Raw genomic sequence first — 24,555 nt, forward strand, 5'->3', positions numbered from 1 at the left:
CAGATTTCTCTATTATAATATTATTATATTTTCTTATTTTTTTGTACGTAGGTTGCTTCTTTGTTTAATATCAAGCTTTCTATCAGACCGCTCCAGTCTACTCGAAGCCAGCGCTAAGTTTAAGTTGAAAGTAGCTGACCGGAAAGTGCTTCCGTTGCGTTTTCCGGTGGACTTGACGGTGTGTCCACCTTTCCGCCAGCCTTCCCTTCCCCTCCCTTGCCCTCCCCTCCCCGCTCGCTCACCACCTACAACAAGTTTGACAGCTCAGCTTTCCAGCACTGACACGCAGCAACAAGCTCCGCCAATCATCTCTCCCTTTTTCCTCCCCCGGTACTTCTCCAATCATTTCCCCCCCCTCCTCAACCGACGATGGACTCGTTTCGCTGCTTAGGCTGGAAATGAGGAATTTCCTGTGCCCGTAGTGTTGGTCACGGATTATTTTCTATTTTTGTTTTAATTTTTTTCTCCCTTCCTTTTTTTTTTTCGCCTACGGGTCGTCGTATCTTCGGCTTTTTCCGTTTTCGGTCGGAGGACTCGTGCAGGGGGGGCAAAACCGCTAAACATGTCGCGCAGCGTGGAGGAAGTGTCCAAGCTGACTGAAAGTACCTACAAGGTGAGTGCTTGTCTGTGTGAATACAACAGGTGCAATGAGAGGAGGGTTAAAAAAAAAAAAAAAAAAGCGAGGGAGAAATGTCAGCAAACACCCATGTGTGCGCTTGAACAGCGACGCCTTCTGCCGGTGAACTTTTCCAGCTATTTTTCTTTTGGTTGTTGCCCCCATCTGGAGGAAGGATAGCAGGTGTTTGTCATTAGCTCGTCTTTAGGGGTTCTTTGGGGGTGGGGGGTCGGTGAGCAGTTTAATGTTCAACCGCTTCCTTGCTAGAGTGAGTGTCAAAAATGCTAAAGGCAGCTCATGTTAAAGCTTAATTTTAATACGTGGTTGTGTCATAGTGGGTTGCACAGTGTTGGGTTGTGACTCAAGGATTCAAAAAGAAAGACAGTACCCCACCCGTGCAGTGTTTCCTCGTCGATTTTAATTTAGAGGAATGTGAATTGCTATTAAAAAAAAAAAAAAAAAAAAATTGTGGCAAGTAAATCTTCATAATCAGTCATCTCAAACACTCATACCTGCTTAATTGCCACCAAAAGACGATTTAATTGATCGTAAACAGAGAGTGAGACGCGTTCCAAGCCTGCAGACAGTTTTCACTTTCCACTCAGCGCAGCCAGGTCTACACTCGATGGGTGGTTTCAAAAAAAAAGAAAGAAAAAAATGAAGGTGAGCCTTGTATGTAATTACGGAAAATGGTAGGCGACGACCTGCTGCTCCTCATCACAGGGCTTAAGTGCTCTTAAATAGCTTGCGTCTGCCGGTGGGCCTTCTCTGGGGGACAGCCGCCCCTCCTGCTCCGTCTCTGTGATGAAATGCAGAGGAAAAAAGACTCCAGGTTTAATAATTTAGCTGGCTGCGTGTTGTGTGGTAAGATTATACAGTCGTCACCTCTGGCTCGCAGCTAGAGTCCCCCTGCACTCGCCCGGAGGCTTCCTTCCACATTGCTGTTTGTTTACATGTGTGCATTCTGCTCTGTCCTGCCCCCCCCCCCCCCCTCCATTGAGCCCTGCAGTCCGAGTAATTACACTTTTGTTTTGTTTTTTGGGTACATTTTACATCAAGTTGTGGCTCAGGTATTGTCGTGTTAAAATAGGGGTTGGGCAAAGTTTTTGACTGGTGGGCCGTGATGGGTTGTGGAAGATTTGACAGAGGGAGCAGGAGCAGATGGATGGAGCGTTTTGGTGACCCACCTCAAAGGAGAGGGGGGGGAAAAAAGTAGAAAACGTGCTTTAATGTCAATTGAAAATTTACAAAAGCATTACAACAAAATATCTTTAAAGCCCTTATTTAGCTCTTTATTGAAATGACTCCTCAAACGCTGAAAAACAATGGATGAAATACATCTATTTTTATGAGTTATTTACTATTATTATAATTTCTTCAAGTTGGGTGGACCGGATTAAAAAGCCTAATGGGCCACATATGGCCCCCAGGCCGTAGTTTGCCCATGCCTGCTTTAGAACAGTTCAAGGCACTCTGGCTCTTGTCAGTGTTTGCCACGTGTGTCTTCAGGTGCTTCTGTGATTCCCTGCATTCTAGACTTGGGTGTGAACTTGTGCAAAGACCTCAAACTCTTTCCGTCATCTTCAGAAGTGGCTCAACAACCGCAGATATTTTCATCTCAAAGACACTTTGCGCCATAGATTGGGAAACATTCCGAGTGGCGCTTGTGCGTTTTGTGTCCTGTGTTGTCTGTGTTTCTTTTCGCTGTATTGTTCATCATCCGTGCGTCTTTGTTCAAGGCTGCTTAACAAGTAAGACTGCCTGCTGCATAGTCAACAGGTGCCTCGTCATCATGAATTGCTTGTCATGGTTGGAGTGCACAGACAGATTGATAATTCGTATATTTTACTTTTCCTCACTCTCATGAGTATTAGGACTTTGAATGTAATAACTGTTTATCTCCCCTGACTCCACCCACACAGAGTGTGATGGATCAGTTCAACCCAGGACTGAGGAATCTGGTCAACCTGGGAAAGAACTATGAGAAATCAGTGACTGGTGAGCATTTTAATGTCATTTTAAGTTGGAAAATCTGGCTTTGGGTTTGTTTTTTTAACTAAATGAACAGAAAAAATACTGAAACTCAAATTGTCACTAATGGGTATTTAGTCTAACCCTAACCCTTTTTTTTTTTGGTCTTTCGAAATATCATGAATGTCACTTCAGTTGAACAATCTAATTTTTCCAGCAATGACCTTGGCGGGGAAGATGTATTTCGATGCAATGTCCAAGATTGGAGAGAGCGCCGCAGTGTCTCCCGTTTCTAGAGAATTGGGTGAGTTGCCGTGTTGCCATTTCTTCTCTCTCTTCCTTCTGAAGCGGTAAATTGCTCTTGCTTGCCTAAAAGACATCGTTTATCATGCAGAGATCAAGCGTAACACACTCTGCTAAGACAAATAATTGCTTGTCGCGTCAGGTAACTCTGAAAATGACTCAAAGCTGCTCGCTCGTCAAACCCCCTCTGATTAGAATTTTAGCGAGGAGAAAATTAAAATCACCAACAAAACCTTCCACGATGATGCAATCGCACAAGCCGGGAATCGCAGTGGCTTGAACGGAGCATCGCCGACACTTTGATTGCTGACAGCGTGGTGTTTGGTCCGTGCATCCTTTATTTTTATTTGTTTGCCAGAAGTATGGCGCGTTTCTGCAGCTCCCCAGGCACCATTTCCCTCAAGCTCATTTGCAGTCCAAAGATGTCTGGCATCCCAAGTCACTGTCACCAGTGACACACGCTTTAAACACTGTATGTCTCTCAGCTCCCCTGCTGATTAGCAGCAGAACTGCTAATTAAATTCAGCACCACACTGGAACACACCTGCTGTTGTTCTGTTAGTTTTCTGACACACTTAAAGGGACACGCAGCCCAAAATACATCACGCGCTAAGGCTTGGATTGGGCTGTGATGTCTGGCTTTTATATTTAAGTGCCTCGTAAGATGGACTTTATGGGCGTCTGTCGAGCTAATTGTTGACAACTTGAATTTTTGCACGGCAGTGTAATTACACATTGGCATCTCAGCTTTCTATCCCGACGTTTGCTTCATCTGCTCAACATTGTTGTGCCTTTGCTGCTTTTGTAGTAAAATTCTGGACAATCTGCAGATTTGTCAACGGCAAGGTTCCGTTAGACTTCAGTTGCGATTATATTTTAGTCACTGTAGCACTTTTGCTTTACCTGTCTGACTTGGAGAAAAGGGTAATAACAGTTATTTCCTATTTCACGGTCGGCAGTGAAGGAGAGATTAGATGATGAGGGACAAACAACTGTTGGTTGCCATGACCGTCCACTTGGGTATTCACAAAACGTCTCGTTCAAAATGCACACCTTTCACTCTTTCTTTTACAACTAAAACCTTGCAACGCTGCTTCATAATAAATTTTGAATATGTCACAAAGCAGATTGTCGCGGGGGAAAGACGCGATGTCCAGTGATGAGTCACCAGTGTCTCTGACCTGACCAGGCTCCATGACAGCCCAGTTTAGTCTGAGTCATCAGGGGATTAGAGAGAGCAGGGGCTGATTAAAAGCGCACAACAGCATAATCTAGAAAACAGCTGTTGAACTTGAATGCATTGTAAATCACGACGCACCGGAGATTCTTTTACCCAACAATGATGTGGGGACCCGAAAACGCAGCAAACTACGCAAAGAATCCGGGGGCAGCGACGACTTTCACCAGCCGGTTTCTCACTGCTTCTTGTGAAAGGACAAGGTAGTGAGCACGGTGACGCCGTCCCAGTGGAAACCTGAGCTTCGGTGACGCTTAACCAGCAAGAAACCCAAAACCCTCAAGAGGCATTGAAGGACCAGTGCACCTTTCTTTAATTCATCTGGCTTGCTACGCCTCCTCTGCCACAGTTCAGATGTCAACCATTGATTCATTCAAGCTCTCTGGTGCCCAAGTTTCTTTCCTCATTCCTCTTAAAACACTATGATCATCATATCATGAGGCTTTAAATGCACTAATGGCAACAGCTCGAGTGTAAAATCTTTTACAATCAAAGTTTGGTCGTCTTCAAGAATGGGAACCTCTTTTAGTTGTGTATCCTGACAGACACACAAGTAACTCCACACACTGCCCTCTGGTTTGGACCCAACTGACTTGTTTAAAAGGCATCAGGCAACTTTACATAATCCAAACACGTTTGTGTGGAATGTCAGGTGGCTGCCGCAGATGTCAGGATTATTATGCCCTCATTTAAACTCACCAGAGGCCAGGCTGAATGTCATCTACTAAATTTTGATGCCTTAATGCGTGTGAGACTTTTCCATTTGTTTATATAGGACAGTTTATATTCTCTTCTTTTTTCGTTTTACCCCCCAACTATACTTTGTCTAGTTATATTTGCTTAAATGAAGCGATCACTGTTCATACACCACTCCTTACTTCAGACTTCCAACCTCGCATAAACACATGCATTGCATCATCAAATCTGAAACAAAAGAATAATCAATCAGTTGTCTTTTCCCTTATCGCATGGTGCAACTGAACAGGCCATGTTGGCTCGTGTGATTTACGCCTCCCCAGAGGCAAAGTTCATGTCATGCAAATCACAGGTGCTGTTTAAACGCCACATTCCACCACTGTGACATGATCTACGTCACCCTATAGAACAAGCACGCATTTGTTTGTTTGTTTGTAGCTGAAGTGAAACGCTAAAGCCTCTTGGTTGTGATTCTTTTTACACTGTGACATCGCTGGATTGAGACTTGAATTTGCTGAATAATCAGGTCGCCACCCTTGTGGTGTTGGCCTCAGGCACCCACGTCATCATAGTAAATGTCAGACGGCTTCACTTTTGTGCGTGCGTACCCAGCCATGACTTCACAAACGTTTCAAGGGCTCCCGGCAGTCGGTAATGTGTTGCGCTCACAATGGTTTGGTTTGCTCCATGATGGCAGATTGCTTTGTTGTGACGCACTTCTTTTCCTTGCACCTCGCACAGCCACGGACACAGGTTGCCCCGCAACACGTCTGTCTGTGCCAGTATTAAATAACTGGACTTGATCTGCCGGACAATATGGATCGAACAGTCATGCAACTGTGGCAACGGCATTTGCGTACCTTCAGAAATATGACACATGCGGTTTGATATTTGATAGTCGTGACGGTGCCGTAATGTTGCCGACTCAAAACGTTTGCGTCTTAATAACAAATGGATTTTGACAGACTGGGTGGAACGCTGGTTGGGTGTATTTACATTGTGTATCTACAATGTATCTCATGTGAGAGAACGCTTGTGCAGCATTGCTGGAAGCCCTCTCAGGTTTTGCCCTGCCTTCACTTCTCATCATTTTGCCCCCCACCATCTTTTTTTTTTCTTTCTCTTTGTCAGCGCTCTGTTGTTGCGTTTAGCACTCAAACACGCCCCTCATGTCAAAACAGCCCCCTCCTGGCCCAGCTGTTGGTCCCCCTCTCTCTTCTCTTAGACTCTTTTCTTTCAGTCTGTCAGAGGTCAGTTTTACTGGGATTATCTGTTGCCCTTTATTTGCAGTTCTGAATGAAAGGGCCACTCTGCTCGTCAGGCAAGGTGGGGCAGTCTAGGCGTAGAAAGACAGAACAGGGAAGGGCCCTGTTTACCTTCTGATGAGTGTAGAGTGGAGTCAGAATAACGGCCCTTGCCTGCACAACCACTTCGGTATTTTAGGAGACTGCTGGGGTCTGGAGAATACAAATCTTTGGGTAATACAAAGTTTTTGAGTGGTTGCAGAATAGTCCTAATCAAGGATGGGGTAAATCTTCTCCATCCAGTATTTGTTATACATTCTCATGGCCAAAAGAGTTGATTTCACTCAACCAGGTGATCATTAAAGTCATTGGTTACAGTTAAATCTACACTTGTTTTTTGCCTTGCAACAGATTTTTTTGTTTCTGCTTGGAACCAAAAAAAAAAAAAAAATCAAGGTTCAAGGTTTCTTAGTAGTAGTAGTACGTGAATGCAGAGGTTTTTACTTATTTTCCACTACTTATAAAACCACTACTTATAAAACCACTGAAGAGAGAAAGTCTTGCTTCGATGTCTGAGGTGACACTCAGTCCACTCAGCCTTTTAAGCGAGAACTGTTGCTCATCAGCGACCAGCCGCCCAGTCATTCTCTTTCTCAGACTCTCCTCTTTGTTTTTACACATATTGTAGGTCACACTCTTGTCTGTGCCAAGATACATTTTGAGAATTGTTTGCCTACGCACTTTGTTGTCGCGAACAGCCCTTTTTGACCGCTGCCTTGAAAATGGTGGTTATCAAGACGTTTTCCAGACCAGCCGAGACATTTTTTTTTTTTTTTTTACTTCTGAGCAGCACTTTTCAAGCTGCACAAAATATGTCGAACAAAACTCGGCGTGAAGGCCATCTGGTTCGCAGCAGTGCAAATCTAACATAATGGTGCAATGCGGTGAAACAGAAATGTTCTCTGTCATTATTTAAAGTGTTGTCTAAGACTTAAAACAGAATACTGAAATCATATGAGTCACATTAATTACAACAGCAGGTTTTCTCTGTTCCAGGCACAGGTGTATTTTCAGAGATCTCGCAGTCTGTAGCTCATTGCAGGAGGGCACTTTTGTGCTTGAACGTTACGTGCATCCTCCTCGCATTGGTTCATACAAAAGCGTGCGCATTACAGAGTTGTCGTTCGTGAACAGTTTCCTGCCGCAGCAGTGGAAGATTGTCTTGAGGCAATCGAATGAAAAGATTAGATTACGGCTGGTCTGCCTATCCTCTCATAATAACCTCTCTCTCCTTCTCTCTTTTTATTTCTCTGTGGCAGGTGCAGCACTGATGGATATCTCGGAGGTGCACAAGAGGGTTCATCTTGAGCTAGACGACAATGTGAGTGCAGAACATGGCGGGAGGGTAAAAGTTGGGACCCTTATTTAAACGGCCATTGAACAATTGCAATGCAGTTGCACCGGCGCCCCTCTAAAACTATTGCTTTGTATGTTTGCGTTTTGGACAGTTTACCCTTTTTTTTTTTGCCTTTCCTTGTCCTCACCTTTATTCAAGTGAAGCAAAGGAGCGGGAACTTGTGCAAAGAAGGGAAAGGAACAGGTTTAGATTGTCGAAGCACCTGCTGCCCTGTCGCCTTCCTGGAAAATAGCAGGCAGGCCTTAACATGCCCTGGGAAAAACAGCTTGAACTGTTACATTACGTGCATCAAGAGTGTATGCTCTGATTAAGGCGCCGTTTACACGAATGCTGGTTTCCCTGAAAACGCGTATGTATTTATGCTGTTCGTCCTTGCGTTTACATGAATCCGGCATTTTTACTGAAACTGCACAGACCGAAACCGCACTTTATTGAAAACGCTCCTCTGGAGGGATGAGTTTGAAAACGCCAAAATTAATATTTTTTGGAAACGCTGATGTTACAGCTCTAAACCCCTCCTCGGCCCTTCAACCTGGGCAGCTGTGAGGTGCAGACGACCACTTGAGTGCGGTTTTCAAAAATGTGCGGTTTCAAAAAAAATTCTCTGTGTGTTTTTGTTTGATCTTTAATGTCTGATTTGAGTGATAATAACAATATAAAAAAAAACATCTATCATACAAAATAATTTTCAACAGTTTAATCTTAAACGAGCACTTAAAGCAGGAAGTAAACAGGATATACTTCGTCATCTTAGAATTGATTTTCTTCCTGGACGTAATAAGCACGGCTTTGTGTTCGCCGGGAGCATCACTGTGTAGGTTGATATGTAAATGAACTTGAGTGGATGAGTCACGGCGTCTCGTCAGGTGGTGAAATTATACAGGAAGACCTCCACCGCACGTTACTCAGGGCCGTCGTTAATGAGACATTGTCGCCGGGGCCAGACGGACTCTCTCAATCCGTCTGTCTGACCCGACGTTGACACTTTGATTGTGCCTCAACAAGGGCTGCGGTGACGGCCAGCGTTTTCCCCACTCTGGCGCTAATGACCGTGAGCAGGACGGAGAGCAGAGGAGTCTTTCCCACGCTTTGTTTCTGACTCATTCATAAGCGCAGCCTCGCACTCGTCTCTCGCCCCGGCGGGCACACAACGATACGCCCCTAATGATCGCTCTCCTGCTGGAGACCCGGCGCCTTTTCACCGCCTGCCCGTTGACAACAATGGCGCGACGGGCTCCATCCCGCATCCTCGCTCTCTGATCATTTGCATGTGTTCTCGTCTCTTTGATCCCCCGCCCTACCCCCCTCCTCCCCCGCCTCCCCCGCCCTCCTCACCTGAAGTTTAAGAGGTTCCACCGGGAGATAATTGCCGAGCTGGAGAGAAAGACTGACATGGATGTCAAATACATGACAGTAAGTGTTTTTTTCTGTCTTTTTTCTGTCTGAGTTTTATTGTAACTGCAGCACTTTGGCCATTTCTTCATGGCACCCCCCAACCCCCTTTTCTTTGGTTCTTTTTGTTTGGTGTTGACTGGAGAAAGAGCTGGAACACATTGTGTCTTCACTTTGATATGTGGCAACACTGATAAAACAATTGGGTGGTGACCTGAGTCAACAGTGCAGTTTGGTGCTGTCATTTCTATGTCATTATGACTAAAGTCCTGGTAATAGTTTTTCTTTTTATTATTTGCTAATGGAGTTACTTCATCATCATAAAAAAGGTTCAGAGGCGTTTATTAAGGATGCTTTTAATGCTCTCATATCCGGTCTACTTGGACATGCTCAGTTATTTCAGTGCATTCAGGGTTACAAAAATGTAGCTGAAAATTCAAGGAATCGTCAAATAAAATGTTCAATAATGTCCTTATATAATAATTTATAATGTTTAAGTCCTTTCAGCTTTACTGTATATCTGAGTATACTTGATATTAGATATAAACACAATTTATAATTTCACAGAAAGGCTTTCACTGAGTGTAGTGCAAACTGATAGGATGAGTAGATCGAGGTGATGTCTGGATGACGTGTGGAACGCGCCATGTAAACAGCAGTGAACTCGCTCTGTTTGTAGGCCACCTTTAAAAGGTACCAAATGGAGCACAAGATGAAGCAGGACTCTCTCGACCGATCCCACTCGGAGTTGAAGAAGCTGAGGAGGAAGAGCCAAGGCAAGAACGCCAACAAGTACGAGCTGAAGGAGAACGAGGTGAGAGGGATGCAGACACTTCACAGATACGGCAAACGCACTGTTGTCTGACACTGCTGTGCCAAAGTGTTCACTGAAAACCTGACTAGCATTCTGTTGGAGGTGACGTAGCGGCAGATGCTGGAGTGCACTGAGGGAGGTATCTGGTCTTTGCAGTCATCCAGGAGAAAGCGTTTCTTCTACGGCCTTCTATTAACTCCACGTAGAATCCTTAGAACCCCAGACCTTGATTGAGAGACATGTTTTATTAGCCGTGATTGTTTCAGAGGAAACATCCTCCTTCGTCAGAGCGTGTTCAACTGACAGACCCTTTGGAACTCTCTGAAGAGGTAGGAAGTTTCCTCCGAAAGAGTCTAGGTGAATAGATAATCTGACTGACTCGACCTACGTTTGACTAGAACGGTGGTGGTGAGCAAACTTTTTGACTGGTGGGGCCACAATGGGTTCTAAAATTTGACAGAGGAGCCGAAGCAGGAGCAGACGGATGGAGTGTTTGGTGAGCCACCTCATAGGAGGAAAAAATGTATCATGGGATATATAGAAAACATGTGCTTTAATGTCTACTGAAAATGAACAACAGCGTTACAACAAAATATTTAGCTCTTAGAACACTGAAAAAAAAAACTGATGAAATACAGCTATTTTATTACTTCCTTACTATTAATATAATTTGTTCTAGTTTGGCGGCCCGGATTAAAAAGCTTAACAGGTCGCATTTGGCCCCCGGGCCGTAGTTTGCCCACGTCTGGGCTAGAAAAAAAACAAACATTCACCATTAGAAAAACAAGACACGAGGAACACCTTGCAACTAATCTGCGATGATTAACCACTGCGCCCCTCAACACGCGTTTACATGACACGGCGCTTGTGGACGGCAACAACACAGAACGTATCAACACCTCATTATTCCTTTGACTTCCGCGCACTTGGCACAAACGCCCTGCGTTTAAAATAAGTCAGTCAATCACGACAAAACGTTGAGTCCTTGAAACCGGTTTCAGTTGTCATTACGCGGTGCCACCACTCCCAAGCAGGAGGGTTTAATCACACAGGCGTGACGCTGAGAGACTCTCATGTTGCATAACTCTCTCTTTGATCCAGTTTCACTGCGCGTGTTTGCGTGTGTGTGAATAAATGTTTACTCTGTCAACATGGTGAACCCACTGTACTGGCAAGTATGGTGTATAGTTGCAGTTTCAGTCAAAGACGGAGAAACAGACAGTCGCATTCACCGTTTTTCCATGAACATCGAATTATTTAGGTCTCTGTTAAAAAAAAAAATATATATATATATATATATATATATATATATATATACATACATACATACATGCATATGTGTGTATGTATGTGTATGTTTATGTTGAGTGTTTAAAAAGTATTTCTATTCTGATATTTTCTTCTCCTTTAATCACTTCTGGTTTGATGCTGAGCAGTTGTACATTTCAAGCCTTTAAATGCATGTTAGGCTTTAAAATAATCCTTAATTTCATTTCAGCACCACATATACGTTATTCTATTTGACCATCTTTACCTCACAATTATTGTTTTTATGAATTATATAATGATTAGGGCGACACGGTGGCGCAGTGGTTAGCGCTGCCGCCTCACAGCAAGAAGGTTGCGAGTTTGATTCCAAGCCTTGGGGCCTTAATTTGTGGAGTTTGCATGTTCTCCCTGTGTCTGCGTGGGTTCTGTCCGGGTTCTCCCGCTTCCTCCAACGGTCCATAAACATGCACGTGAGGTGAATTGGAAACGCTAAATTGTGACATGACAGTTTTTTTCTATAAAAGCAATGCCTTTGAAACCGCTCTCGACGCTTGACACTCTCCACTCACACGAGGCCACGCTTTTCCTGTTGTCGTTTCAGCCGGCATCATTTGCTATTTTTACCAACTGGTGCCCTGGTGTTTGTCAACATCACTCGCATCTCTATCCATTATTTTTGTTTTTCATGTCTTCTTACCCGCTGCATCTGTCCTAAATGCCTTTCAAAATTATCACTCAGCTCGTCCAGGGACTGCCGCGCTCCCCTATTTGATTGAAGACCAGGTATTAGGACTCAGGCACCAGAAAGACGTGGACCAGCAAAGAGTCAGACATGGCGTCAGTGCTTCGGTACAACAGCGAATGATTCACCAGCGCCAAGAGACATTTCTGAGCCAGAGGCAATCCATCAGGGAGTCACAACGTGATGTAAAAACAAATGTTTAGTGGTGCGTTAGATGCCCAAGAGTTGATAGTCTTCTACTAAGAGCCTTCCTCTGTGTGAGCTGGACAAATATGTATACATGTATATATATATATATATATATATATATATATACATATATATATATATATATATATATATACATATACATATATATATACAGACATACAGACATACAGACAGACAGACAGAGAGAGAGAGAGAGAGAGAGAGAGAGAGAGAGAGAGAGAGAGAGAGAGAGAGAGAGAGAGAGAGAGAGAGAGAGAGAGAGAGAGAGAGAGAGAGAGAGAGAGAGAGAGAGCCATGTGTCAGAGGGGTGAAAGTGATTCATCTCGTACACAAGTCTCAAGTTTTTGTTGTTTTTGCTCTTGGTATAATACTTCTCAGGTTAAACAAGGGTTGCCCCTAGCAACAGGGCTTGCTGCAATGTTGACGGATGTTAAAGTGATTAAGAGGGTGTGTATGCGAAAGTGCGTGCGTGTGTGTGCGCAATGTCTGTCGCAATAGCTCTCCACTCTTCTTTTTTCCATTGTTCACCTGTTGGTTGAAATCGTGCTGCCTGCCATTACTGCTCCCGCAGTATGTGCACTCAATTTTCTCTCCTCTGTACTTCTCCGTTTCGTTTACTCTGTCACTCTCGAGAGCTGCAACCTGTGAAACAAAAGTAATAAAATCGCAGTTGTTTTCTTTTTGTTATTAGAGCTTCAAAGCACTGACAATGAATTGAATCATTTGATAAATCATTCAAGGAGAAGTTATGAAGATTGTTTTGCCTTCTGGGGGAAACCGTTGATCTCTCAGTAAACTAAATGGAGATAATGGGGGGGGGGGGGGGGGAGTCAGTCGAAGCTGTCGGCCATATAATCTACAGGGTGTCCCAAAAGATTTGATATCATTTTAAAAGCAATTGTCTGGAAAACGACAAAGTCTACAACAGTGTAGTATACTATGGGGCCGATTTCATAAGTGTTGAATACTGTATGTGCACCACCTGTGACACGGCACACTGGGTCAACTGGGTGTGCCTTGTCACAACTGGGGGACTGTGTGCGAGACACAAAACGACTTCTCTTTGGGAGTGAACGACATGGCACAACCTGAACACTGAACAGAAATAAAACATTAAACATTGATCTGTTTCTATACATTCAGCCAAAATTATTGGCTGTGAAATGATGTCAATATTTTCGGGACACCCTGTATATGTGCCACTGCCACTTGTCTTCGGGAGAGAAGGTTAAGAAAGAGAAGCACCATTTACCATTGGGATGACAACACTGTTGACCATTGGCACCCCCTCCACTTTCTACGTCTCTATACGGACTGAATTTAAAAATGCCGTCAATTACAGAGTTGGCAAGATGAGAGTTTGATTGGAACGGGAGCGATTTATCTCCCATGCAAGGTCATGTTTTCGGAGATAAGGCGCCCTCTCGCTGAAGCTTCTGTGCCCGGTCCTCTCTCTCTCCTGTCGCTGTGTTTTCACCAAACACTCACACGCGGTCTAATCTGCCAGTACAGTGAGTCCTCAGCAGCTGATGCCTTTTCCCTGCAAGACGGAGATTAGGGCACCTAGAAAAGAACACAGGGCCGGCCATTCATAGTGTTTGTCCCCGTCTTGTTTGTGTACGTCCCAGCAATTAGAGGCTTTTAGGGCAGCGAGACCATGTGGTGTCAAAAGATAAGATGGGATTGTTTACCTGAAATAATTGAACGCTCGACCAAAGTTGCGGACTGTTTTCTTATTCGCGCGGGTGTTATTTTCGTTGATTTGCCGCTTTGATGACATAACGCTCCTTCTGTGTTTGTCGCCAGTGCCTGGAAACATTGACGAGCCGTCAGATGGACATGCAGTTGTTCCTCGCAGATGGCTGCAGGGAGGCTCTGTTGGAGGAGAAGAGGCGCTTCTGTTTTCTGGTAGACAAGCACTGCACGTTGTCCTACCAGATCGCAACCTTCCACGATAAGGTACGAGACGGTTGGCCGGCGCAGTTTGTTTGTCGTGGCATCATTAATGTACATGCTGTGCTGGGAACATGCTGGGTGGAGGGGGGGGAGATGGAGAGACACACACGCCGAGAACCCTGCAACAATTTCATATCTGTTTATCACCCCCAGATAGAATCGATTCCAAAAAGCACAATCTCGAGAGTTTTTTTTTTTAATGCGTTGTGTTGCCATGGCGACGAACATCTTTGTTATGCACTCTGATCTTCTAAAAAAGCTCAAGTTTTTCTTTTCAAACGTCTTTTCTCCTGCCTCCGGGCGACCGGCGCACAGGCAAGAGACATTCTGACGTCAAAGCTGAGCAGCTGGCAGGACCAGTGCAACGACGCCACCGACATGCCGGAAAACGTCCTGACCATGATCGAAGGACTGCGCGTGCCCATCCCAATCACGCCCGCGCCCTCCCCCTCGCCGTCACGCCACAGTGTGGTGAGATGGATGCATGTGAAACCGTACACGGATACACGCCTAACGGCACAGATACTGAAAATTGATCCTTGATTTCTTTATTCGAGCATAAAAAATACTAAGTACTATATCAGTTAAATAAGAAACATGAATAAAATAAGAACAAAACATCCCAAAAAAATACAAGCCTTAATATGCAAAGAAAACAAATATCCAGAAAATGAAATATGCTCAAAAAGGAAGAAGTACGAAAGTTTATTTAAACCTTCACATTCTATCTGCATTCCATTGCAGTCTTGATCAACATGTATTAAAGCAAGATATTTTATGCAGCTATTAAACATTATCGACTATTACTTTACTACAATTATATATTGCTATTATATTACAACACCATATTATTTACATATACCTATTATACCTATTTTACATTTACATATTATATCTAGGTACTGCGAGTATTATACACACTAATGCCATACATCACAATATATTAGAGTACAATATTACAGTATCCATATAAACACCAAAAATATACACCATTACAACATTTTCTTCACCGTTAATATTATCCACACTATTACCCATTTTTACAAACATATTCTAGTTTTGATAAGCATCAAAACTATATTATTATAACTAATATAGACACTAACGTTACCATTATGTCTGAATGCAGAGCATCTCTGCGCCGCCGGCGCCCCAGGTGAGGGCTCAGACCAGCCCTCTGGCCAACATGTTCAACCAGGAGATCAACCCCTTGAGTGCAGCCACCATGGCCAACAGCAGCAAAGGTATCAGGCCCTGCAAATGTGGCACCTCTTTTCATTCAGCACCTCCCCTCCTTTGAAGAGACGGGTGGGAATAACCGTATTTTCCCAAGGTTCAACGAGACATTGCAGTGGCTTTTAAAATACAACCAGCCTCGAGCCATTTAGACATTTTTTTATTTGCTGCATTTTGTCTGTGATCACAACAAAAAATACTCCAAAAATACAGCAGCAGTGTCAATTGAATTTTACAAATATTTGGTCCAGATTCAAGTCACTCATGCAATGAGATATATTTTTTTCACCTCATTTAACTCCAGCCCCTGCTCACCTTTTCTATCTGATACACACTAATCTTTAAATTTCACCTAAACATGAGCTGTGAAATAAAACGCAACTGACGTCACCCCCCCGATTCACACCGAAAGCGTCTGGGGCGCGGCCACGGCTCCGTAGCAGACCGCGGCCATTAAAGTCAGTGAGCAAGTTCACATCAGGTGTGCTGGAAAATATGCGGCTGTTCTGTTTTTCACGCATCGCAGTTCAGCGGAGGAAGTTCACGCAGGAAGTCAATGATCGGAAAATACAGTGGATCCAGTTTATTTTCATCATAATATACACTGTGCTGGATTTTGTTTTTATATATTGCTTGATTTTACTGTGAAACGTCAACGTGATGTATTGGCCTCAACGCCGTTCAGTTCGGCTGCCAAACAATACAGCAGATTTCACTTTAAATCTGAAACTGGAGTGAACAAAATGCATGGACGCCCAGCCATTCCAGTTATTGTCATCCTCTTTGCCTTCTCACCCTTCTCTTCCTCCTCCCTCTCCCAGACCTCGCAAACAGTGACGACAGCAGCCTGGCCAGGTCCGTGTCTGTCGCCACGGGCCTCAACAATATCGTGAAGAGGCTGCGCGTGCGCACCATCTTCCCCCACACCGCCGGAAACAACAACACGTTGCTCAGCTTCGACGAGGGCGACGTCATCGTGCTGCTCATCCCCGACGAGAGAGACGGGTGGATGTATGGCGAGCTGGAGAAGAATGGAAAGTGAGTGACGGGAATCGCAAATAAAAGGAAGCCTTGATCGCGCCGCTGACACGGATTACCGTCCATCCGTCTGCCCGCCGGTTTATGCCTTTGATATATTCCGGCCTGCTCCGTCCGCACCGGCCCGACGATCCCTAGGCCGATTGCCATGCCGATCACACGCGCAGCGCTCGGGGGCCTGGCGAGAGCTTCCTGAGCTGCACCGCTAAGAAAATCAAAGTAAAACATGGCCCGAGGGCAGGATGTACAGTAGCGGGCCGGGGGTGAGGCCGAGGGGGAAGAGTTCAGAGAGAAGCACCTGCTCGCCCGTACAGAGAGGCGCTGACCCCGCCCACCCCGCCGCGTCTCAGATGTCCAGCCTTTTACCGGCCATTTGATCTCGAGCCAGCCAAAAGTGTGTTTCTGAATTTGAATCGCTCATCAGGTTTGATCTTTACCACCGTCGAGGGAAATTACCTGGCAAACTCGCTCGTCCACAACCTAATCAAGGGGCGGCGAAAGCAATCATGTTTGAGTGACTTTTTAAAGTGAAACTTTTCAGCCTCGCCGATGCAAAGCCCAACATCCCACCACCACCAGAAAAGCAACTGAGAAAAGCATTTAAATAAAATAAAATTGAAATAAAAAGAAGCTGTCTCCAAAAATATCCAGAAACGCTGGAAAGTACTTACGCCAGCCCTTATGTGACGCTGTGGTTTTACTCCCTGAAGGCGGAAGATATTGTAGCGTTGGTGCAAACGTCAATCACCGGACGTTTGATTTCCAATGGAATACTTTTTTTTTTGCTGTCAAATAACATGCGTTTTGTTTTTCAACCCGAACTCACGCCAAGAAAAGAAAAGAAAAAAAACAGTTGCAAGAGCCTCGGGTCTCCGGCACCCTCCTGAAGAGGCTCCAGGTGAATGTTATTTGATGTCAGATGGGGGCAAGATGGCTCTTTTGATAGTGAAGGTTGCCGAACCCTGGCCTAGTGAGATGTGGGACGATTGTTGCTCTGCGAACTTGTGGATAACATTTCAGACTGGCAGAAAATACTTTTTGCAAAACTTTTGTGGAAATGCATCAAACCAAAAACAGCAGCAGTTAGTTGACCTTTGATTCGGTGTGTTACGCTGCCTGTCTTCCATTCTGTCTCAGTCAGTCAGTTATATTAGATATTACTGCTATTTTTCCTGGCCAGGTGAGTAAGGCTTTGTCAGTGACTGTCCTCCTTTAGTGGGGAAATGACTTGTTCCTTCTGGTAAAGCCTTGAATCAATAGGGTGGGGTGTATTTTCAAATGAAACCATGAAACCTTTTTCCTGGTGCATGACCGCAACACCTTTTGCCATTTGTGTAAACATTAACGATAATCCACATACAGAAGAAAGGTTGGTCACAGCAGCATGTTGACACAATAGTTCTTGGTCTTGGCTCCTTATTTCCATGTTTTCACTCTCATTTTTCCAAACACTTTTATTTAAAACCGGTTTCTCATCCGAGTCAAATACATGAAGTTTGCAGCCCACTGTCTTCGAAAAATAACATAAGTCAGTGATTTGCTTTAGACACGAAAAATCTTTAGTTTGCGGGAGGGCAGCAAAGTCAGGGTGAGGACATCTGAAATGTCTTCTTAACAGTCATGAGAAATTCTCCCCTCTGCGTAATGCTCGCTTGTTGCCATGGTTACCCAAGACACACACATTTCTTAGAGTATTCAGGACAATAGAGAGGCCGAGAACCATTAAAGCTCTTTAACGTCTCAAGTGTGCATTGCTGTCAGTCTCTAGTTTAGTTTTTGAAAATGAGGGCGGGGCCGAAGTTGCTCCAGGTCAGTCGGAGAGGCTCCCGGATTCATCCGACTGTCACCACACTGCACATGTTGCCACCACTCACTCAACCTTGCCTTCTTTGTGTCTGGCAGGAGGGGCTGGTTCCCATCGTCTTACTGCCGCGCACTCGCCGAACCTCTGGTGAATAACAACAGGTAAGGGAAGGCCTCACACACACACATACACGCACACACACACACACACACACACCCCAGCAGGTTGTCTCATGTTACAGCCGGCTGTATTGTTTGCAGCGTGTCCTCCTGTTACTCCGGACAGAATTGATCTTTTCAGTGCTGTCAGGGTCTCACCTTTGATTCGTGACAGCTTCATCTTCCAAATGTCTTCCAACTTCGTCTTTTTATGGAAATCTTGTGCACCTCTAATCCACGCGATTCAAATGACTCTTAAATTTGATTTTTTTTTTTTTTTCTTTCCCCCCCCGACCGAGCTCAGCAAAACACCAGGAAGCCGAATGCTGTGTGCTGATTAATGCGTTTTGCCACTGATGAGGAAGAGAAAAGGTTCAGGCAGTCGACTCCAGCCCTCTCTTCAAAGGGACCGGTCCCTGTTGGATTCATTTTATTAGATCTTAATGTGCTGCACCTCCCACAGAGAGGCTGCCGGCCAACTGCTGCCAGTCGGAGGGGGAAAAAACAGAAAGCTTAAACTTTAACCAGCGCCAGGGGGGAGGGGGGGTACAGCGGCGTTGTTTGCTTGCAAACCCTCACGCAACGTGATTTTCTGAAACATATATTGTGTGATTTTGTTGCATTGGAATCGCTTTTTTGCATTAAGGACAAGATATAGTCCTCTAGGTAAGACGATCCAGGGTCCAAAGCAGCCAATTAGTTACCCCTCCCCTCCCCCCGCCTCTTCTTCTTTCTTTTTTTTTTTTGATGTCTTGTTTTTCCCTCAGAGATTGGTGACTCATCCTTCGGTATTTTGTCTCCCCAGCGTGTCGGCGGCGCCGTACCGCAGCCGCAGCGTGGTCAACCTCCACCACCAGGACACGGAGACGGACGAGGCCACCATGGTGCTGCCCCCCGAGGACTACTGCGACGCCCCGCAGCGCAGCGTCATCAAGGGCAACACGCCGTCCGCCGCCCACGCCACCTCAAACAGCCACCAGCAGCAGCACTCCCCCACGCCCTCGGCCGCCTCCTCCCTGTCGCCCGAGCACAACGTGGTCAGTTTTTTCTTTTCTTTTTTGTCCTTTCATCTGCCGTTTTGCCTTTGTCCCCTTTGAAACTCGGCCAGGTGGGTGGTGGGTGGGCTGTCGGGATGCCTAAAGCGACTTTAAAGGCCACTTTTAAGAACCCGATCCCCTCAAATTTGACCCGCTGTCTGCTGTCAAACCGTTCTGCCGCACAGCATCACCCGAGGCGAACTGCGGGGCAGCCGTGTCTTGACGTGGGAGTTGATTTGGATTTTTCAAGCGCTTTGGTCAAATGCGTTTACCGAGACGTGGGAAGGTTTGACCAGTTGAGAAGGATCTTGCATTTTCTACTTGGCTATGTCAGCAGAGGCTCCGCTGGTATTTTGTAGTCTCTAGCTGCGTTTCCATCAGCCCTAGAATCGCAATGACAAACTGGTAATGCAAACACCTAAACTTCGAAAAGCCTCTCAAATATGATCTAAAAGGTTTTGACGCCCTCGTGAGTTGGTTTTTCAGACATATCGATGTAGAAGTGCATTGCATTTACACGTCAGCGGGGGCGTGACTTACGCGGTCACGTGACCAGTTCACTTCAAGTGAAAATGGTGAGTTATGTTTGGACGGAGGAGGAGACAGAATGTGTTTGTCTATCAGGATTCTGCCCTACCTTGACATGTTTCAGCAGAGCTTCCACCTGAAGAAAAAAGGCAGAGGCGTGCGGGTTGGGTTGGTTATTTGGTTGGTTGGTCGTTTTGTTGTCGTTTTCTTTGGAGTTTTTCACTTCTTGACCTCAATAAAACACCAGTAGTAGTTTGGGGAGCATAGCTGACAATTTTCTTTTTTGAGCTCTGGTTTACACAGTTCCTTCCGTGCAGCAGGTCTTTCTGTATTGAATACCTAATATTTTATTTAGTTTGAATTGGGCAACAAAAAGAGGAGCTTTGGTGAGTGAGAGATTTTTTTTGTGTGTCCAGGAGTCTGTAAGGAAAGATTTCAGCCAGCTTTTACTGAATATGCAGACGGTACACGGCAGCAGCAGCGAAGACACGGAGAACAGACCTCCGTTGCTATGATGAGTTTTCTGCCGCTCCAGGCGTAACTGAAGAGCAAAGTCTGGTCTGGACTGCAGAGCCGTGCACTCCACTGCAGAGCCGTGCACTCAGCAGAAATAACCAAGGAAGTCGTCTGTATCTCAGGAGCTCATCTCTTGGATGGGCTCCAGCATTGTCGAGGCGATTACTGGCTCCGCCTCTGCCGTGCTATACTCGGCCTGCCCGTCATTACTTTACATGTCCCCCCCCCCCCCGGCCCCCGCTTTTGCATTCAATGCAAAGCATTAGCCAAAGTTGCGGTCTCTCCTCTATGAATGCTCGTGTTGTGGCGCCGTGATGGGTCAATGCAAATGTGCTACTCATCGGGGTCAAATGCCAGCGGACGTGCTTCCTTATATCACCTGTGGAGTTCTCAGCAGAGTGACCTGCTGTGTAAACTTGCAACTAACAATCGTTCACGTTAATAAAAAAGCAATATCACTTTTATTTTTATTTTTATCAACATAATTCTCACCAACGATTCCATCTACCACAGCAAGTGGATAAAAAAAATTCTACTTCTTCCGTCTTGCTCATCAGGGAGCTTCTCCCAGCGCTGCCAAACCCTCAGAATCCAAGGTGGCAGCCTATTCATTTCAATCAAGTTGCCCACCCGGCGCTCACGCTGCTAAAGTTTTTGACTTCCGCATTAATGGGCCCAGTGGTGTCACTTCCCATCATGTCTCTGGAACTTACATGATCTATTCGACCAATCAGAATGATGTTGGAGGACGTCACTTACAGACACGGCAGGACGCAGCCAATCAGAACGAGCATGTACGATGTTGTGACGTCACGCTGGGAATAAACTCTTTTCTGTCATTTTTTTATTCGACTGAAAGACCATAACTGAAAAAATCTAAAATAGAAAGATTTGCTATGAATCACGTTTCGGGTCACAGCCGCCCTGTCAGCCGTTTTAAAAGCACATATTTTTGTATTGCTGATTTTTTTTTTTACCTCGAGTGGCCACTGGGAAAATTTGGCGCGCCGCTATATTGCCAGTCTGGTATCCAGTTCTTATGATACATTCATGGGCACTACCCACCTAGCGTTAGCCACCTGTCTAAAACAAGAGGTTATGCAAACAAGACGCACGCACACACCTAGCAGCCGCTGCCTGCCGTTCGACACGCGGTGATACTTGCCCACGCCGGCCTTCCTTCTTTACGCTCGCCATTATTCACCGCGTCACGCTCTACCGGTCGGTCCGGACGGGCTCCGTCCAACTGACCGCTCTGGGTAAACCTGATCCCCACCTTCCCGCTCGCTGCACTCGCTCTCACTTCATTCCCTCTCCCCTTCTTTCAGTTTCTGTCGTCGTTGTTTGTCCATCTGTCCTTTGTGCCTTTTGTGACGTTGTCTTCTCGCCATCGCACCAAACCAGCGCCGCCGCATTTGTCCCCGCCTTCAAATCTTTCCATGATGAGTGCGGGTCACTTCCAAGGAAGTTCCACCTCCGTGCAGTCTCAAACAACTCCTAAACTCTTGCTATAACTCTGCAGAGCGCACACACACACACACACACACACACACACACACACACACACACACGCGCACGCACGGAGGCATAAACTTATCCCAGAATAGAGTGTGTGGGACAAAGGCCTTCACGGCTGCACTGGACTATAATATGTGCTGCTCAGTGTATAAGTGGGTGGCTGAGGTTGTGTGTTGGGCTAGTTACAAGACGGTGCCATCATTATTTTTAGTATGTTTGTGGTGCTGCATCAGTTTCTCCGCCTCCCCTCGCATTGTTTTTCCACTTAAACCGTAATCACCCGGTGCTGTAAATGGGAGTAGACGTACATCCCCAAACGCACTGCATCTCTAATGTATTTATAGCTCCTCGTCTTTCAGTACAATCTCCTGTTGATGTCCTTCAGCAGAGACCCCTTTTTTGTGGGTGATGAAAGTTCGTCCAGGTGAGAGGAAGAGTTAAAGATGAGAGCCGGCGGGGGGAGGAGGGCGGATGCTCACTGTGGTGGGGGGGCGAATGCACCCTCACAGGTTTTGGCGTCACACTGGGCGACCGATACGGCCACTCACACTTGACTGGAGTCAGGACTGGAGAGGTTTGGGCCATCAGGGTGTGAAGCGAGCGACTCACCGGGGCAGAGTTTAAGAGTCAGAGGCGATGTCGGGTCGGTCTGGAGTGGAAAGACTGTGTTAACCGGTCACAGGTGCCTGTTGTCGGGTGGAGAGGGTTGTTTTCCACCAGCCGAGATTGTTGCTATGCACGTCGCAAGCCAGACGTCTGAGGTATGAAGACCGGTATCGGCCACTTGAGGTCCTGTGGGAAATAACAGTTCCCTTGGTGAGAGGAAACGTTGGGCCGCCGTCGGTTATTTTGTACTCTTCTGGCCTCTACTGGACAGTCCCTGAAACTGCAAAATAAAAATATAAATATTTTAACGAGGTGAAATTGAAAAAAGTAATAAAAATATAAAGTAATAAAGATATAAAGTAATAAAAAAACGTATTTCAGTTTTTACATTTACTGTTAAGTTGTAAAAGTTAAAACCTCATTTGGAAAATGAGAGATGAAAGCTGTTTCCTTTCTGGCTGTAAGGAGTGACATCTCACTCTGCTTTGCTCTGTACATCTGTTCTGTATATTCTGTGTTCTCCTTAACTATCCACATTATGCTAATATTCACTTTTTTTTTTTTTTGGTTGTCTTTTATTGTGAAGAAAGACTTTTTTTTCCATTGAGTACAGCCTTGACTTGATTACAGCATTGCACCATCGAGTCGAACAGACGTGTATTTCCAGATGGTCCGGATTCCGCACGCTGTCCCGTGATGCGACACAGCTGCACGTTTCCCACGCTTTCTTTTTTTCCACCGAGCGGCGTGTCATGTTTTTTGTACCAAAAAGGGCCACAAGAAGAGAAAAACTATTCCAGGAAGGAGATTTTTATTCAAGTTTTCATTTTGAGTTTGAAGTTGAAATTTCATGAATAAATCTAAATTTCATTAAAAAAAAAAAAAAAAAAAAAAAGTTGACGTAAAAAAAAGAAAAAATTTCATGAATGAAGTCGATGTAAAAAAAAAAGACTAAAAAGTGAATAAAGTTGAAATCTATTGCGCTCAGAGCCTTTCGGCTTCATTCTCGACATTTTGACTTACTTCATGTTTCAGACTAATTGCAAAATTTTGATTTTATTCATGAAATTTCATCTTTTTATGTCAACTTTATTCTCGGAATCTCAACTTTATTTTCGGATTGTAAACTTGAAAAAAAATTTCTGTCTTCATTTTTCTTCTCCTCGTGACCCCTAATCCTCTTCCGTATTTTCCGTGACGTCTCAGCCACAGTTTGTCGCTCATCTCAGATTTTGTCCTGAAACTTGTCTTCTCTCCTCAGACGGGCCAGACCAACGGCACCTTCAGACCTCCGCCCGCTTTCCTGGCGTAAGTCACCCGCCGCACTCCTTCTCTTCCGACACAAGACGTTCACACGTCACTCACGGTGGCGCCTGTCTCTCCAACAGCGGCGGGAACCCGTTCGCCACGGTCCGGCTGCGTCCCACCGTCACCAACGACCGCTCGGCGCCCGTCGTCTGACCCGCAACTCCAAGTCGTCCGCACGCATCCTGAGCTCACCGCCCGCCCACCCACCTGCCGGCCGGCCTGCTGGGCCGAGCGGCAGCTGCCTCAGCTGATTGACACGTGGGATCCGGCGCCGCTGCTGCCGCCTCTGCTGCCACCGCTGCTCTCTTAGAAGGATGTATTTTAAGACCATTTGATTTTACCCAACAGATACTCATATATTTAAGACATACATATATAAACTAGGAATTTTGACTTTTCCAGACCCGTTCTTGCCCCTCAGATTGTGGTAGCGCCGATGACCACAGTCGTACCTGCACTTGACGAACGGAACAAAACTGGTTAACTTTTTTTGTTTTGTTTTGTTTTGTTGTTTTTTTTTTGCAATGTGTATTTATATTGTCGATGTTGCTTGTTCACCGTCCAAAAAAAGAACTCCCAGAATGCAAAGTTTTCGGTTGCCATAGGACAGTAAAAAGGACATTTCACCCTCAGGTCCCCTTCGACAACGTCATTGTGTCGTCACCCAAAGCGACGCTGCTGCAAGAGGCTTCGGTGTGTGTATGTACAGCAGCCCTCACCTCCCCTCCCCCTCCCCAGCGCTTTGTAGAGCTCAGCTGTCAAAGCATTTGCCTTAAGACGCACTCGGAATGTATCTGTTGCATCCCTCAAATTGCGACTGTGCGTTTGTTCCAGTCACATGACCAACACGCTGACCCGTTATCGTCACACCCTCTTATTTGTTGTATACAAAATAAAGATTTATTTCTTCACCACTTGCTATGTCTTTTTTTGTTGGCA

The 24,555-nt window shown here is 45.4% G+C and overlaps 1 protein-coding gene across 2 annotated transcripts; it reads left to right on the forward strand.

The window, feature by feature from the left end:
- Nucleotides 1-240: 240 nt before the first annotated feature.
- Nucleotides 241-24,527, forward strand: baiap2l1b (BAR/IMD domain containing adaptor protein 2 like 1b). Of its 2 annotated transcripts, XM_076024146.1 has the most exons (14): nt 241-613; nt 2,539-2,614; nt 2,805-2,891; nt 7,387-7,448; nt 8,826-8,897; nt 9,556-9,690; nt 13,718-13,870; nt 14,183-14,338; nt 14,997-15,111; nt 15,925-16,141; nt 18,044-18,106; nt 18,909-19,140; nt 23,570-23,616; nt 23,697-24,527. In XM_076024146.1, exons 1-14 carry the CDS (start codon nt 563-565, stop codon nt 23,767-23,769), a joined length of 1,539 nt encoding a protein of 512 aa, XP_075880261.1. In that variant the 5' UTR covers nt 241-562; the 3' UTR covers nt 23,770-24,527. The 2 variants fall into 2 exon arrangements, with proteins under 2 accessions (XP_075880261.1, XP_075880263.1); XM_076024148.1 differs by lacking the exons at nt 2,539-2,614; nt 2,805-2,891.
- The last annotated feature ends 28 nt before the right edge of the window (nt 24,528-24,555 follow it).

This window comes from Nelusetta ayraudi, unplaced genomic scaffold (assembly GCF_046127955.1).
Source record: "Nelusetta ayraudi isolate G7.1 ecotype Tasmania unplaced genomic scaffold, CSIRO-AGI_Nayr_v1 ptg000016l, whole genome shotgun sequence".
Taxonomy (NCBI): Eukaryota; Metazoa; Chordata; class Actinopteri; order Tetraodontiformes; family Monacanthidae; genus Nelusetta; species Nelusetta ayraudi.

Coding starts and splice junctions, on each gene's coding strand:
- baiap2l1b (XM_076024146.1), top strand. CDS start 563: ATGTCGCGCAGCGTGGAGGAAGTGTCCAAGCTGACTGAAAGTACCTAC. Junction 614..2,538: donor TGACTGAAAGTACCTACAAG/GTGAGTGCTTGT, acceptor CCACCCACACAG/AGTGTGATGGATCAGTTCAA. Junction 14,339..14,996: donor CGCCGTCACGCCACAGTGTG/GTGAGATGGATG, acceptor GTCTGAATGCAG/AGCATCTCTGCGCCGCCGGC.